General features: G+C 35.5%; 1 protein-coding gene across 1 annotated transcript in view; it reads right to left on the reverse strand.

Annotated features, from left to right (window-relative positions):
* LOC132113797 (electron transfer flavoprotein-ubiquinone oxidoreductase, mitochondrial-like) overlaps positions 1-12539 on the reverse strand; it is a 13064-nt gene extending 525 nt beyond the window's left edge. Inside the window, exons 1-12 of the mRNA XM_059521806.1 lie at positions 12330-12539; positions 11593-11739; positions 6933-7162; positions 5042-5123; positions 4732-4850; positions 3482-3559; positions 3038-3184; positions 2640-2780; positions 1734-1877; positions 1483-1651; positions 1202-1384; positions 120-341 (exon numbers count right to left, since the gene is read on the reverse strand). Coding sequence (XP_059377789.1) covers positions 120-341; positions 1202-1384; positions 1483-1651; positions 1734-1877; positions 2640-2780; positions 3038-3184; positions 3482-3559; positions 4732-4850; positions 5042-5123; positions 6933-7162; positions 11593-11739; positions 12330-12360 — 1693 coding nt within the window. The 5' untranslated portion in view covers positions 12361-12539. The remainder of the gene's footprint in view (positions 1-119; positions 342-1201; positions 1385-1482; positions 1652-1733; positions 1878-2639; positions 2781-3037; positions 3185-3481; positions 3560-4731; positions 4851-5041; positions 5124-6932; positions 7163-11592; positions 11740-12329) is intronic.
* Between the last annotated feature and the right edge of the window lie 4513 nt (positions 12540-17052).

Here is a 17052-nt window from a genome sequence, read left to right on the forward strand (position 1 = left end):
ACATAATGTGTCATACTGATGAGACGGTTGATCGTGTTTTATTATGTGCAACCAAATGGCTAATTTGTAGGTTACCATTGACTCACTGCTAAATGCAGCAGAGTGGATTAGTTACATACCAGCAGGACAGAACCTCTGCTCTGGGCCGTCGTAAACCGCAAGGTTTTGGGCCACAGGAACACTGTCGTCTTTCAGCGTTAGATGTGGCGGCTGGTCATGCTCATGATTGGTCCCGCTCAAGGCTACAGATGACAACAGATCAAAGCTGATCTTCCCATCGGGCTTCGGATACTCGATGGGTGCACAGTCTTTAGCCGGCTTCAGCTGAGCAGAGTCTAGACCTACAGAATATTAATTTGTTTCCCATTAGAATAAAATACAACTGAATGGTGACTGAAATCAGAAACCCAGTGCAGCAGTGAACTGAGAGGTAGTCTTGCATCGCAACATGTCTGACTATCAGCATTAAGTCTGGCCCATACCGAAGCTAATTCTGTCTAAGAACTGCCTGCTCAGACAGGAAGGGGCCTCTGGCAGGCCACAGTTAGTTCTTTACATACAGGAGCAGGTGAATCTGAAATTAGACAAAACTTGAGAACAAAGCAGAATATACACTTGTGCTCAAGTATATTTAGTTCAATGATTATATATTAAAAAAAAGGATTAGAAACCTCCAAAAGTTTAGAAATGCCTTGGACAAAGTGAGGTTTTGGACGATATCAGAACATTTATTTTTCTACATTTTGAATAATTAATATTTTATTAAAGGAAATAACACAAACTATGAAAAGTCACCAGAAAGTTGCAAGGATCTATGCTAAACAGTCTAAAAACCCATGCACTTCTAGTTCTTTTTCAGAATTCCTTAAAGTTGCAACCACATATCTAAATCTAAATGTCAAGAATTCACTCATATTATATATGATAATATATGTATATATATTACACATTAAATTCTTCAAAGTATCCATTAGATTAAAAATAATCTTTAAATAATTAGCCATTAGCCAGTGAAAACAATTTCACTCCTCCTGCCCCCTTTCTTTTGCCCTAAAAATATACACATCATTTCAATAAAATACAAATACATTGTAATGCCTTTATAGCTCATGAAACTGAATTAGCATCTATTTGCAATGTTGTCTTTGATACAATGATCTCAACTAAAAGCTTTTGATGTTTCTTTGTTCTTACTTCTTACCATTATGTTTCAGAGTCCATGGTTCTTTTCCTCTCAAAAACCAGTAGAAAATTCCAGTGTACAACATCCCTCCGTAGAGCCCAAAGTAGTTATGGAAAGATGGTCTGATGTTCCTCACAGCATACAACTCCTTCCAGATCCAGGACTTTTCCAAAGCTTCCTTATATTCAGGAATATAGAGACCTAACAGAGGGGGGAAAAAATCTGAGAATCCTGAGAATATCTTTAATCCACTGTGAGTTACACCTCAGCTAATTTGCAAAGATGTCTAGGCTGGCTACCTGCTGTTTCTGACTGCAGGTTCTCATCTGTGATTTTGCTGAAGGCAGTCTCTGCTGCCAACATGCCACTCTTCATGGCTGTGTGTGTGCCTTTGATCTTGGGCACATTCATGAAGCCCGGACTACACCCTATCAGCATGCCGCCAGGGAACGTCAGTTTAGGAATCGACTGGAGGAGAGATCATGGATGTGACTTTAAAAGACAAAAAGACGGAAGAATTTAAATAAAGAATTTCAAGTCGCTGACATGCCTGAAAACCTCCTTCGTTGAGGGCCCTGGCTCCATATGCTATCCTGTTGCCACCCTCCAGGGTAGACATTATAGAGGGATGATGTTTCCAACGCTGGAATTCCCTGAACGGGCTCAGGTAAGGATTAGTATAGTCCAAACCTACCTGAGGAGACATGTACAAACATATCTGCAGTTCAACATAATAGAGTAACTGCACTGACACTTTGCAAAGCTCCACCCTCCTTATAATGTTGCCTTACAGAGAGATGAACTGCACGTAATCATCAGTGAACTGACTTTAGCTGTAAAAAAATGATTCTTTGTTATTGTCCTCTTGCATTATTGACCAACTATTTTCCTGTTTGACACTGTAAAGCTGCTTTGACACAATCAGTATTGAATAAAGCGCTATATAAATAAAGGAGACATTTCTTGACTTGCCTGCTAAGATGAGTCAAGAGAAGAACTACAATGCAATAGTATTTGTGACCAATAATTGTAACCAATCAGATTCAGTACCATCCTAGGCCATGATGACATTAGATAATAGCCCATCATCACTGCGGAACTCCTCAAGACATCTGGAATTGAGACCATTTTCTACAAATCCGAAGCATTCCGTAACATGCCTCTTTTAAAAGTGAGTGAAAAAAAAAATTCTATTTTGATATTATCCTTGTGACCCTGACCAAGAACAACTTCAAACTTTGATAGCCTTTTCATACTCTCTTGCCTATAATTTTCACCCATGAAAGAACATGATGAATGTGGTCAATAATATCTATAGAGATCAAAGCATTCTGACAAACACATCAATCCAGAACATTCTGCTTCAAGAGAAAAGCTTCAAAGAGGACTCTTGCGAGTCCAATGAAATACTTCAGTCAGAGTTTGACCCAGATGGCTCAGGAATAAGATGACTTACAACAAATCCCAGGGCCACCAGCGGTTCTCCCTCATTGAGGTGGTACAGGAAGGACCCTCCGTATGTGTTCCTGTTCAGAGGCCAGCCGACCGAGTGCTCCGCCCGTCCTGGGCACCACTTCTTCTCATCAATAACCCAAAGCTAGAAGAAAGCAGATTTTGTATTATTATTATTAATTATTTGTATATTAAATATTGTTTATTATGTTTAAAATAAACAGTTAATTAAAAATTGCATCAAGCTTTTTAATGAAAGCAATGACCTCAAACGTGAAAATGAACTAACTGATATCACTACAAATGTTGTCAGTGAAAGAGAAACAGTGAAATCAATCTGAACATGGAAATTTTCATGTATGCAAGTTTAAAAAAACCATCCAAGCGAGGGTGTTTTTGTACCTCTTTGAGACCGATCGCATACGTCTGCGGTTCACAGTTCTCCCTGAGATTGAACTGCTTGTAGAGTTGCTTGGCCAGATGTCCGTGGCAGCCTTCGCCAAACAGAGTGACCTTAGCGTGGAGCTCCATGCCTCTTTCAAACACATCCTGGAGGAGTTCAACAGAGTGTGAAATGTGGTGTTAATAGCACACGAATATGCTATCTGCATAGCAGAATCACTTAACCCACCGTTACCCTTTTATTTTTTCTTACTGCAATATTCCACTGTAGTTCGGAAAGTCATTAAGCCTTGTTGTGAACATTCAATAGACTGTTTTAGAATAATTTTTCTTATGAAAATAAAATCACATAAAAGGTGTGTTTTGTTGTGTGCATCTTTAGGGCATTTGTATATTCTGCTCTGGAGGGGATATTGACATATATAACTTATGGTGATGACAAACCTTTGGAGAGCCATCTTTACCAATACCAACATCATTGGTTGCAATTCCCTTCACACTTCCATCCTCATGAAACAACACCTGTGTAATAAAAAAAAGAAAGAAAGAAAGGTTGATACAAGTTTGTCATCTGTAATGTGACAAGAGTAAAGTGACCATCATAACTACTCAACTCTCAGTAAGATTTTTTATCTCATAATTGTGACTCTCATAATGTGAATTATGTGATCTTATAACTGCAAATTTTTATATCACAAAAAACTACATATCACAATGTGTCTTATTTTAAATGTTATTATTTTGACTTATCTGTTTATTACTTTATCTACAGCAACTTACAGAACCCATATAAAGCATTTCCCTGTCTTTTAACCAATTAACTTTCTGTATTCAATGACTTTTTAGCTATTTTTGATTGCTGGGTATTTAAAAAATAACTTAATAGAGACTTATTATATACACTCATAGAGTGTAATTTCAAGTCAATCTGAGAATAACTACACAAACACATCACAGAAATGTCTGGGTTTTTTAAAGTTGTATGCATTTCCATGACATTTGTTAAATCACAATTTTAAACTTATCTGTAAACCCAAACTGGACCAATCAGCTGTAAGCAAAGTGACATTTATCTGATACAATAAAGCCACTGCCCTGTATCTCTTGCTTCAATTTAAAGCAGTTTACGATGAAATAATTTTAAAGACAAAATTGCCCATTTTTTGCTGCTAATATTCATATTATATTAATTATAATTATTTGCTCAAACTTTTGCTGCAGTAACAGAGATTATTCCTGCCTTGTAAATGTATTTAAATTCATTATATTTTTAATAACGACATCCTTAATCTTAAACAGAGAAGGGAATTGTGCCGACTCTTGCGAGAAGTGAATCAAAACTATGCTATTCTGTGTGACTGGCTGTGCAAAGCACCCTAGAGTTAATCACAAATTCTAGATCAAGCTCTAAGATGACAGAGAATGTTTATATTGAGCTTTGTGAGCACGCTGAACCTGATCTAAACAAGGTTGGATTTTTTTGGTGTAATCAACTTTAAACCTTCTCTGAAACTCAGAGTTTGTTCAACTAGCTTTATGCAACAGGCCACTGAAGTGAAGTAACATATTTCAGGTTATGATTATAGTCCACTGAACTTTCAGTTAACAATCCAGACCATCATTCACAATACAAATTCCAAGTACACAAGCAGGCCTTATTAATAAAAGCAATCAGACAAGGAAGGCAATCTGACCTCAGCTGCAGCGTAGCCTGGATACAGCTCCACTCCCAGCTCCTCTGCCTGCTCCCCAAGCCAGCGTACAAAATGCCCCAGACGAACTAGGTAGTTTCCATGGTTATTCATTGGAAGTCCTGTTCACAAATTGCATTTAGTAGAATCTATGTGACTCAAGTCTTAAAAAGCTTTAATAGTTTGTATAGGCTACAAAACCATTCAGGACATTGTGTCACATGTAGAACATATCTATTTTATTTTTTCGACATTATGTAACTCTCATTGTGTGATGCTCTTTAACTCTCTAAAGTGGGTCTTATGCACCTACCAGGTAATATTGGAACGGGAATGCGGTATTTTTCTGTCAAAATGGAAAACTTGTCCTCTGTAACTGGAGTGTTCAGTGGTGCCTGTTAGACATGAATCAAAATCAGTGTCTTACCCATCATGTCCATCTTTTTGTTGTGGTCCATGTGTCAACACAATCAGAATATGCCTACGAGTAAGCCAACGTGTACATGGTGCGAATTGTTGATGCTTGTATATTATTGCATATTAGCAAATCACATACGCTAGATCTATGTATATTATTATAGATCAATGTCTACTAGACGATCCCATATCATGCTGTAACACAGGCACACACACACAAATCTCTGTAATTGTTTTTGTTGAAAGGAATGGCTATGCTGTTCTCTGCTCCACTGAAGGTGCTTCTGAAATAAATGAGGGTGCTCTAGCCTTAATGCACATCTATTTTGTGCCATTCATAGCTATGGCACAAAGAGCACTCCCTTTTATAATCACTAAAAAGCTGTCACTCATTTTAGTTCATTGCAATTTTGCAAAGTTAAGTTATAATTAGCTCTCTACACTGTACAATGAATCTACTTTTTCTTTGTTTCTTTTTTTACATCGTGTCTACATTTTGTAATATGATTTGCAAGCGTACAGAATTATGCGCTGGACAAAACTCTTTGCGAGCAGTGAGTGGATTCTAACATAAACACCTCTTTCATTTAAACACCCCTGTGGGACATGGACTGTCCTTGCAAATCACCAAATCATTTGCACACTCATCTTTTGATTTCATTTTCTATCTGAAGCTATATAGCAGAAACATTGAAAAGCTCTATATCTCTGTTTAGCACAAATGCTCAATTGCTGCTGGCTTGCTATTTAGTACAGTTGTGCTGTGTATCCACTGCTTAAACATGATTATCAGGTTAACTTAGGGCTGGACGATTAATCGAAAAATAATCAAAACCGAAATTCATAACCTCTAACCGACGTAATTTTCCCATGTCGGTTATTTCGGTTTTTTAATCCTGTTAACACTTCCCCCTTAAAAGCATACTAGCTCGTGTGTAGCCACATGACTCTGCTCTCCAGTCAGTGGCATAAAAGCAAAGCGGTCTGAGCGGTGAGCTTTGCGTCTTCACTAAACTTTGTCAGTTGTATTTGTTTTATGGTTTGGACATTCAAGCGATTAGATGAACGGATGTGTATTCTTATATCGAGCTACCATGTTCGCGCAGCTGCATTGTGGCACGAACACTCATATAAACAGTAACGTTAGCTATGAAGATCGCGCGGACAGAGGAACACAGAAACTAGTTGTCAGCGCTGTCCTGTGATTTATCACTAAAGTAGCTTAGAATCTCAAAACTTATTATAGCATGTTTGTGTGCAGCGCACATGGAGCAGCGGTCGGCTTTCGCGCTGCGGGTTCCCGGTTTGTGTCCATTCTTGGACTGTTCTGTGTATTTTAACTGTAGAAAAGGTTGTTCCGAGTCGAAACTACGATACAGAAAACTACATCAGTATATCATCATAAACGCAGCCGTTTTTGTCTTACGTGAACGTAAACAGATGAGAAAGAAAACACACATGTACAGTATTTTTGCTTAAAGAGACAACAGCCTAGTAAACGCGCTGCCTGTCATTAATGTTAATCAAAGAACAAAAGAAAATCATTCACTGATCTTGACTGAATATATTTAATAACTTTACTTGATTCATCTTTTTTTATTTATAAAAAGAAAACAATGCAGTGTTTTTAAAGTTTTAATTACAGTTTCTGTAGGTTAACTGTCTCATAATGTGTGCAATGGCCTACGACCTCCCGAGCGTCCGAATTCGCACCATGTACGCCTGGATTGTTGTGTGTTAAGAGATCATATGTGTGGTACAGTATGCATGTGTGTGTTTGTTTGTACCCCTCTGTCCTTCCAGTCTGGAATAAGCTCGTTGAGTGCAGTGGGCTCTAGACATGCTCCAGATAACGTGTGAGCTCCTATCTGAGATGCCTTCTCCACCACACAAACTCGCAGCTCCTTCTCATGCTGATTGGCCAGCTGCTTCAGCCGGATGGCTGCTGACAGGCCAGCTGGTCCACCACCGACAATGACAACATCTGCCTCATCAGCGAAGCGTTCCATTTCTATTTCTGAACATATGAAAATGGACAATCACAGCGTCAATCTCAATTATCTGTTTTTAATACAAAATGACAATGTGTGACATCAACCATGGTTGTGGAGCTTATGAAGCTACCAGAATACTTTTTGTGCGCAAAGAAAACTAACAAATAATGACTTTATTCAACAACTTCGTCTCTTCCGAGAGTTCGCTAGAGTACCACGATGCATGCGTGTGGTGCTGCTGAAGCAGGAGCCGGCATTCTGACACAAAACCCGGATGCACTGTGCCTTGTTTACAAGCAGAAAAAGATGCAACAGAGACTAAAATTAAGAGAAGAGAATACATTTTTATTAAAGTCATTATATTTTTTTTGCACATAAAAAACTATTCCCGTAGCTTAATAAAGTTAAGGTTGAACCACTGATGTCAGATGGACTAATTTATCTGTGTCCTTACTACCTCTCTGGACCTTGAACTTGTCAGTTGCGTTGCTATCTATGCATGCAGGGTCAGAAAGTTCCTTCATTCATTCATTCACTTTAATTATACAACACTTTACAACTGCACCTGCAGACCAAAGTGCAGTACAATCAAAAGACACTTCAGTAAAACACACAACTTAAAACAAGACACATCCTATTAAACAACAAAGACTAGCCCACCCTCTCAAAGGCTAAAGACAAGAAGTCGTTTTTGACTTAATTTTAAAAGCATTTAAAGATGCGACCTCTCTAAGTTCCTGAGGAAGACTATTCCAGGAGCCTCGGCCCTGCAACAGCAAAGGCCTGCCTGATCCCCTTTCAACTTTAAATGAGTAGGAGGGACAGTAAGCAATAACTTATTATTGGATCTTAGAGACCTACGGTAGGTGCTTGACGAACAGCATTGAGCTCAGACAGGTAAGCAGGTATGGAAGCAAATGAGTAGCATTATTTAATTTGGGATGTAATATTCAAAATGACAATGCAATATGTAAAATGACAATGCATTTCTGTATTTACATTTTCCAATACATTTGTGCAACGTTTGGTGCAAAATGAAAATGAAAATTAAATAACATAATTTTCATTTGCCATTTCATACACCAGTTTTAATATGTAAAATGAATACTAATTGTAACGCTTTATAAGTTGCAAAATTAAAATGAAAATGTATTACAGAAATGATTAGATATGTATAACATGTTCAAGCAAAAACTGTGGCAAAATGATCATTTAAATGCTATTTTTCTTAAATGCATTAACACTCACAGTCAAGACACTTACGATTGCATTTTCATTCAATGTCCCGCAATGAATGTAGCAAAATTCAATGTGCACATTGAAAATGCATTCCGAGCCGATCACGTCTCCGCCCCCTCGCGCCATGTCAATCACTGCGTGAACAAGGCGGGGCTTGCAGAAGGTCAGAGACTCAAATCTCAAGAAGAGGATTCAAGTGAGAGAACATGGACAAGACCGTTGGTCCGTGTACGCTTTGATCATTTCGGTTTATGGCTTCAATATTTCATTCGCACTTGTGGGCAGAGCTGAAATGCTGCTTTCATCTGATTGGTCGAATCGCTCAACCTTCAACTCTGTCTTTTCATTCTTTCAGGCAGAATAAGAGTCAATGCGAGTGAAGCACCGTAATGTCTGAAACCACCGCTCACTGTTAATTAGCATAATATTTGAATCAGATGTAGCTGGGCACATAATTCGTGCTGCTGCGACCTGCAAATTATTTCTAGGTTTTAGTATTGTATGAATATTGTCCCACTGATAAAAACAGTGCAAATAGTTCTCTCTCTTTGGATAAAAGTGAAGTGGAAATAAAAATCAATAATAGACTGAACAGTTCCATGTCTGTAACATTTACCACTCTCATATTTTAAGTCATAAGGCACTAGGTATGTGTGTGTGACATTAATAAATAATTGTAAAAATATAGTTACATTTCTAAATAAAAATAGTAAAATTAGCTCTGTGCTGCTCAGTGCTCCTGTACCCCAGAGCGCCCTCTCGCGGCTGTAGACGGTAATGTTTTCTCTTGGTTCTGAATAAATGCGACTTATATATGTTTTTTTCCTTGTCATGACGTATTTTTGGACTGATGCAACTTATATCGAAAAATACGGGTAACATTATTATTATTATTATTTATTATGAGAGTAATTGACACAGACTAGAACTTTAATGTTTCACCAAATTCAGCTCAGATCTTCAGACTCGTCTGACTCGTGTTGCTGTATAACTGGCCAGACTTACCTTCCCAAAAAATCCTATTTAATTTTATTTAATAAATTTAACTATATTTATTTCCACTTCACTGTTATCCAAGGAGACAGAACTATTTGCACTGTTTTTATCAGTGGGACAATATTTATACAATACAGTATACAACCAAGAAATAATTTAACGGGGTCTCTTGCAAGTCGCAGCAGCACGAATTACGTGCCCAGCTACATCTGATTAAAATATTATGCTAATTAACAGTGAGTGTAGTTTCAGACATTACAGTGCTTCACTCGCACTGACTCTTATTCTGCCTGAAAGAATGAAAAGACCGAGCTAAAGCTGGAGCAATTCGACCAATCAGATGAAAGCAGCGTTTCAGCTCCGCCCACAAGTGCGAATGAAATATTGAAGCCATAAACCGAAATGATCAAAACGTACACGGGCCAACGGTCTTGTCCATGTTCTCTCACTTGAATCCTCTTCTTGAGATTTGAATCTCTTGACCTTCTGCAAGCCCCGCCTTGCTCACGCAGTGATTGACGTGTCGGGAGGGGGCGGAGACGTGATCGGCTCGGAATGCATTTTCAATGTGCACATTGAATTTTGCTACATTCATTGCGGGACATTGAATGAAAATGCAATCGTAAGTGTCTTGACTGAGAGTGTTAATGCATTTAAGAAAAATAGCATTTAAATGATCATTTTGCCACAGTTTTTGCTTGAACATGTTAGACATATCTAATCATTTCTGTAATACATTTTCATTTTAATTTTGCAACTTATAAAGCGTTAAAATTAGTATTAAAAATGGTGTATGAAATGGCAAATGAAAATTATGTAATTTAATTTTAATTTTGCACCAAACATTGCACAAATGTATTGGAAAATGTAAATGTAAATACAGAAATGCATTGCCATTTTACATATTGCATTGTCATTTTGCATATTACATTCCAAATTGAATAATGCTACCCATATGCTTCCATAAGCAGGGGCCAGTCCATGCACTGCTTTAAAAACATATACGAGAGTTTTATGTTTTATCCTGTAGTTCACTGGTTGCCAAAAGTTCTCGGGTTTTAACAAAAATATATTTTGTTCCGAATATGAATGTCTTATGGCCGTCTTATGGGTTTGGAATGACATGAGGTAATTAATGAGTAATTAATGACAGAATTTTCATTTATACCTTTAAGTCTGCAATTCTTTAAAGCAGACTTGAAAAGGAAAATAGAGGGTGCTAATATAATATGGAGAGGTACGGTATGTAATATTATAAATCATTATTATATATTTATAAATCACACAGACTATATATTTAGAGAGAGAGAGAGAGAGAGAGAGACAGAGAGAGACAATATACAGACAATAATATATATAAACAGTGAGTGAAATAGGTATTTGATCCCTTACCAACCAGCATGAATTCTGGCTCCCAAAGATTGGTTATGTGCCCATGAGGAACACAGATTAGTCCTGTCACTTTAAGATGTTACTCTTAATGTCAGCTTGTTAGGTGTAAAAAAAACATATCCACCCAATCTGTATCTTCCATTAAAAAAAAATTGGAATGTAAGGGGTTCCATTCCATTCCATTCCATTCCAACCCAAGGAAGGGGTTGGTAGGGGATCAAATACTCATTTCAGTCACTGAAATGTAAATCTAAAATTTCAAACCTTTATTTAATGTTTTTTTTTCTGTATTGTTTGTTTGATATTCTGTCTCTATCTGTTAAAATAAACCTACCATAAAAATTACAGACTCCTGGGTAAACTTACAAAATCAGCAGGTGATCAAATAAATATTTGTATTTATACAGTATTTTCCGCAACAGAAAATGGTTTTAAGCCAGTAAAAAATTGGGACAGAAAAAAACTGAGACAGACTAAATCCAGAAGAACTGTGGCAACGTTTCCAAGACACCTGAAGAAACCCGTTTCAGTTTTTTTCTTACTCTTGTACTTCCAGACAGACCGGATAACCAACACAATTAAAATATTACGGTTTAGAAATCTTTTCATTCATGACAATCAACTTTTCTATGACTTCTCCCATTTTCTTTTGATTGAATTGTACTCTTGCAGACTTTAAACAAATTTATTCTCTCTTAAATTAAAAGATTATCAGTCTTGTGCATAAAACCCAGAATCTGAAATGATGTCTGTCCTATCCTATCACGTGTGTTCACTCTCACCTCTAAAGAGAGTACAGTAAAGAAACAGTTAGCACAGAACTGACCTTCCCATCGTGGGTCCTTATCTCTGGGGTACACTGTGTAATGAGTGGTAATACGTGGGGCAGTGGAGGAGGAATGCCGTGTGGAGTACACCTGAGGAGCGACATGCCCCACTTGAACCGCCTTCAGTGTACGTATACACCTCCGTGCTTCAAAAAAACAAATAAAAGGCAAAACAATTAGACCACAAACAGAACAAGACAAGACCCATACAGTTACACATTAACTTAAATGTCAGATTAACCTACACTTTAGTATTAAAAACACACTGTGTACATACACTGTCCATTATGCATGTTATTATATCAATACAATTGATCAAAATTAAATGGATCAATAGTATAAACTATTACAAAATCCTCCCTTAGGTAACAGGCCAAATAAGGTACTCTTCTAAAAGAAGCAAACCGACTTGTAAGCGGTCTTCCTTTGCTTACAAAATTCAGTTTCATGTATACAGTCTATTTAATGCGTGTACACATGATTAATGCGACAGAAGGACACATCCGCTCTGACCGATATTCGAGTGACCTTTGCCCTATTTTCCCTGTGAGCCGAACATCTGCAACATTGTATTAGCTAACAGATAAATCTACAATTTCAAACATGAATCGATGCAAACGTGGGCAATAACAACTTAGTAAGAGACTTAACATGCTCTCAGGTTTATAGCAGCAAATGTTTACAACATTTAGTTGTTTCGCTTTACATGACAGTGAAAGTGTGACAGTAACGTTACCTTGAAGGTAATATCTACAGGCTGGAAACATTTATGGAGCTGAGTGTGCTATTGGGAACCTGGTCAAGTGCTCCCCGTTGTTTTCCAGGTTGAGTGTGGGCAAACAAATATCACCCAGGTTTACCGTGTTACAAAATAGGTTTCATAACAAACTCAAGTTGAGCAGCGCGTCTGGAGCATAGACTGTGGGTTTGGAGGGCAGCTCAGAATGACGTCAGAAAAACGCGCCGAAAGAAAAAAAAAAACCTTATTGATGAGAGTTATCCGGTGTTCATAATAGCAATAATAATAATAATAATAATAATAATAATATATGTATATAATATAATATAGACAAATTAAATAGTTCCAATGCCAATTTTTATTTATTTATTTGTTTTTAATATCTGAGAAATGTTTGAGATCATTTCTAAATACAGTAAAAAAAAAAAAAAAAAAAAAATAGGAGGTTTAAAACATCTACATGTATGAATAAAGTATTTAGCTAATTGTAAAGTATCTGTATGTCTATGGTACGTTTTGGTGAAAACGGTCTTGTCTTCAGCTGCTTCTTGAAGGATGTGATGGTCTCAGCAGTTTGGAGGCTGGCAATTCATGCCACCGGAGAGGAACAGAGAAGATGCAGGTTTGGAGAATGACCTTTTGTTGTTGTTGTTTAATATGTATTTATGTTTTTTATTTATTAGGCTATTTTTGACATGACAATGCAGAGCTCATTTAGAGACCTTAGCTGGCGCGAGAGAACATGTATACACTTGTTGTAGTATTGAAATAAACAACGAAGAGTCCAATTTTGAGGACATTTGCATATTAGTTTTTTTTTCATTGTGATTTCATTCAATTATTATATTTCAATATATTTTAAAATGTAATTTATTCATTTAATTCTGTGATGGGAAAGCTAAATTCTCGGAAGCCATTACTCCAGTCAAGTGTTACATGATTGTTGAGAGACTATAGGTTTCATAAGGTTTCAAGTATATTGACAGGTTGCATAAGATTCACCCATAAGTATGGCAAGCTGTCAGTCAGTGGAGACCTGTTTCTGTTTATTAGTGTGCAATAGGGCAGATGGTTTCAATCCTGGTCCTGGAGACCCACCACTCTGCATATTTTGTGTGTCTCCTTTATTTAACAAACCTGATTCAGATAATCAGTTAGTTAGGAAAGAGATCCATGAAAATTGGCTGAGTGTGTCAGATAAGAGATATATACAGAATGTACATAGCCGTGGGTCCCCAGGATCAGGACTGAAAACAACTGTAATATGGTCACCTAGTTTGTCCGTGACTGTCTGTCTCCATGCAGACATAGATTTCAAACATGGTTAGGACTAGTCACAGTGTGTGACTGTTCTCTTTTAGGGACCAATTTACTTAGCTGTCTCCTTCTCTCTGTTTAAATGTGTGTATGGTTTGATCTGGCTTGTATTTTCAATCCAACACGTTCGAGTCTCCAGAACCAGGCCTGTGTCTGAGAGGACTTTCTTGACTCAGTGTAGTAACTTGGGTCTCTCTAATGGACTGTATAGAGCTATTTCAGTTTTTCTGTTTCTCTTTTCCACCTCAAAGAAGAACATTACGTCCTAAATGGTGATAAAACACAATAAGCCATATTACCAGAGCATTTTTTAATCCCTAAGACATAAATAAATGGGGAAAAAGTTATTAAATGAATTAATATGGGCTACTGGTCATGTGTGACTGCTTGCAATAGCTCATTTGTGACTTATTTTTACTTGAAACGAAACAGTAATGATTAGTGAATAGCACAAAATGTATGTAGGAGAAATGTGTTAAAAATAGAGATATTACCATGTGAATCACATCCTAACAACGTCATTAGTCTTGACGCCTATAGCACAGAACATTCTCCAACATGTGAATCATTTAGAAACTTCTACATTTAGTGGCACATGTGACTGGCATGAAGCAATATATCAACATCTTCACAGACAAACATTTTCTGATATAGTGAGTTGAGAAAGCACTGCATTCAAATATTGAAAATTGAAATAACCAGAATGTTTTTTTTATATTTTATTATTTTATTTTTTTACATTCATAAAATTAAAAGTAATCTCTGAGAATGACAAAAAAAAGGAAAAAAGAAAAAGCAGGATTTTCTTAAGGGGAAACATCCCCAGTGCAAGACCTTTTATTTCTTTTTTAATTTGTTGATCACAGTTGTAAATTAGAAACTTGAAAGAGATATAATATTGGAACACTATGAGAGTGTCACTAATGGTGTTTTATGAAAAATGACTGATCTTGGGCCCTAAAGTGGAGTCATTCAACATAAAAGCCTGATATCTCAAGCAGTACATGTAAACTGCTCAGAGGTCAAGTGTTTTTTTTTAGCTGGGTGAATATCACAAAAAAATGTCAGGTCATATTTCACCCCAAAATAAAAATGTACTATATTTTAATTCAATATTGCATAAAGATAATCATATCTTAGGACCATAAACATTTTAAAGAATATATTAAAATTAAGATTATGTTTATATATATGTACATATATGTACACACATATATATATATATATATATATATATATATATATATATATATATATATATATATATATATATATATATATATATAATTCTCAATGTTCTTAAAGGCGATAATTAATCTAATTACTTTGATATTTGATTTTTTTTACTATATGACATCATTTTATTTACAGTTTAAATCTTCATTGTTAAATACTGTCATGATATATATATATATATATATATATATATATATATATATATATATATATATATATATATGTATACTTTACTATCCCAATTACTTTTTATTCCAAGTTACAATACTGCAAATAAGTTTTGTTTGCATTACAGTGATAAAAACTGGAGTTGAAAACATAAAAATAATTTCACAGTGCAAAAACCTTTAAAGGTCCTAAATATAGCTTAATTTTCATGAAATAGTTTATATATATATATATATATATATATATATATATATATATATATATATATAGACTCTATGTTCATGCTCACTTACATGCAAGATTCATCCCAATATATCTTTTTATATTACTCTCTGAATGAAGATACCATTGTGCAGGCAGGCAGACAGTTTCAGATAAAAATATTCAAATAGGGATGAAGTAAATTATGCATGGGTTTCTATTAGTACAGTGAGTTATTTCCATAAAAACTGTACACTAAACATAGCCCTACTGATGATCCAAAAATAAAAACAAGGCAACACTGAGAGGACATCTAAACTGTGTTCCTCCTGTGGTTTTTGAAAGAGAACAACGATTCAAATGACTGACAGTATCTGTTATTAAACCACTCTGTAATGCATTCACACGTCACAGTTTCAGGAATGATATTTCATATGGAAACCGAAGAGCTCCTACAACATCTGTTAAGACCCTGGATAGTGCTTGAACCATGTTTGACTAGATACAAAATACTTCTATACAATATATATGTACATTTTGTACAAAAAGCAGCAGGTATTAACATGCTACACACATTTTCAGATGTACAAGAGACACATCTTAAACACTGAAGAGCTGCACACCAGTACTAACACTGAAAAGACATAATGTAAATCATTACAACAAATGGGCAAAAGACAAACGTGTAACACTTACTGATGGCAAAACACTAAGTAAACACTTTTATTATTCAACTGTGTCTTTATTTTCTCTGTCATTACAGACCCTGTGTATGAGTCACTACTTGTAAACAAGCTAAGCCTTATCAATGGCTTATCATTTCAATACAATCAAATGAATTGTACTGTTATGTCCCTGTTAAAAAGATTAGCTTTGCTGCCCACTAGCAGTAGCATGTTGTCTTTTAAATGCTAGTGTGCTGATGCCTCTACAAGGCTTCTTGAAAAAAAAAGATTATGCCATCATTTACTCTCTGTTGTACAAATGTGTTGCTCTGGTTCTTATGTTTCTTTTTCTTTGGCCAAACAGTGAAAGTCAATGGAGTCCAGATGTTTCAATACCAAGACACTACATATATCCTTTTTAAGTTTAATGCTTTTGGATCAGTGCTATTTTATTATCACTGAGATATATACGGTATATATATATACGGTATATATATATATATATATATATATATATATATATATATATATATATATATATATATATATATATATGTATACTTTACTATCCCAATTACTTTTTATTCCAAGTTACAATACTGCAAATAAGTTTTGTTTGCATTACAGTGATAAAAACTGGAGTTGAAAACATAAAAATAATTTCACAGTGCAAAAACCTTTAAAGGTCCTAAATATAGCTTAATTTTCATGAAATAGTTTATATATATATATATATATATATATATATATATATATATATAGACTCTATGTTCATGCTCACTTACGTGCAAGATTAAGTGATATACTGTATATTAATGTTTTTAGTAAATAATTAGTATTTTTATATATATTTTAGTTAAACTAAGTACAAATTTGAAATGTTGTCTTGTAAATTAGTTTACATAAGTTTAATTTTTGTTATTTAAATTAGTTAATTCAATAACACATTTTAATTAAAAAAATGTCATGGATTTAATTTTAGTTAATAACAACAATAATAACATTTTTGGACCTCACTGACTTTCACTGTAAGAACAAAAACAGCAGAAATGTTCTTCAAAAAGTTTTGAAACAACATGAGGGTGGAATGAACTAATGAGAGAATTATAAGTTATTTGACTGAAAAATCCAGC

This window comes from Carassius carassius, chromosome 33 (assembly GCF_963082965.1).
Source record: "Carassius carassius chromosome 33, fCarCar2.1, whole genome shotgun sequence".
NCBI classification, from domain to species: Eukaryota; Metazoa; Chordata; class Actinopteri; order Cypriniformes; family Cyprinidae; genus Carassius; species Carassius carassius.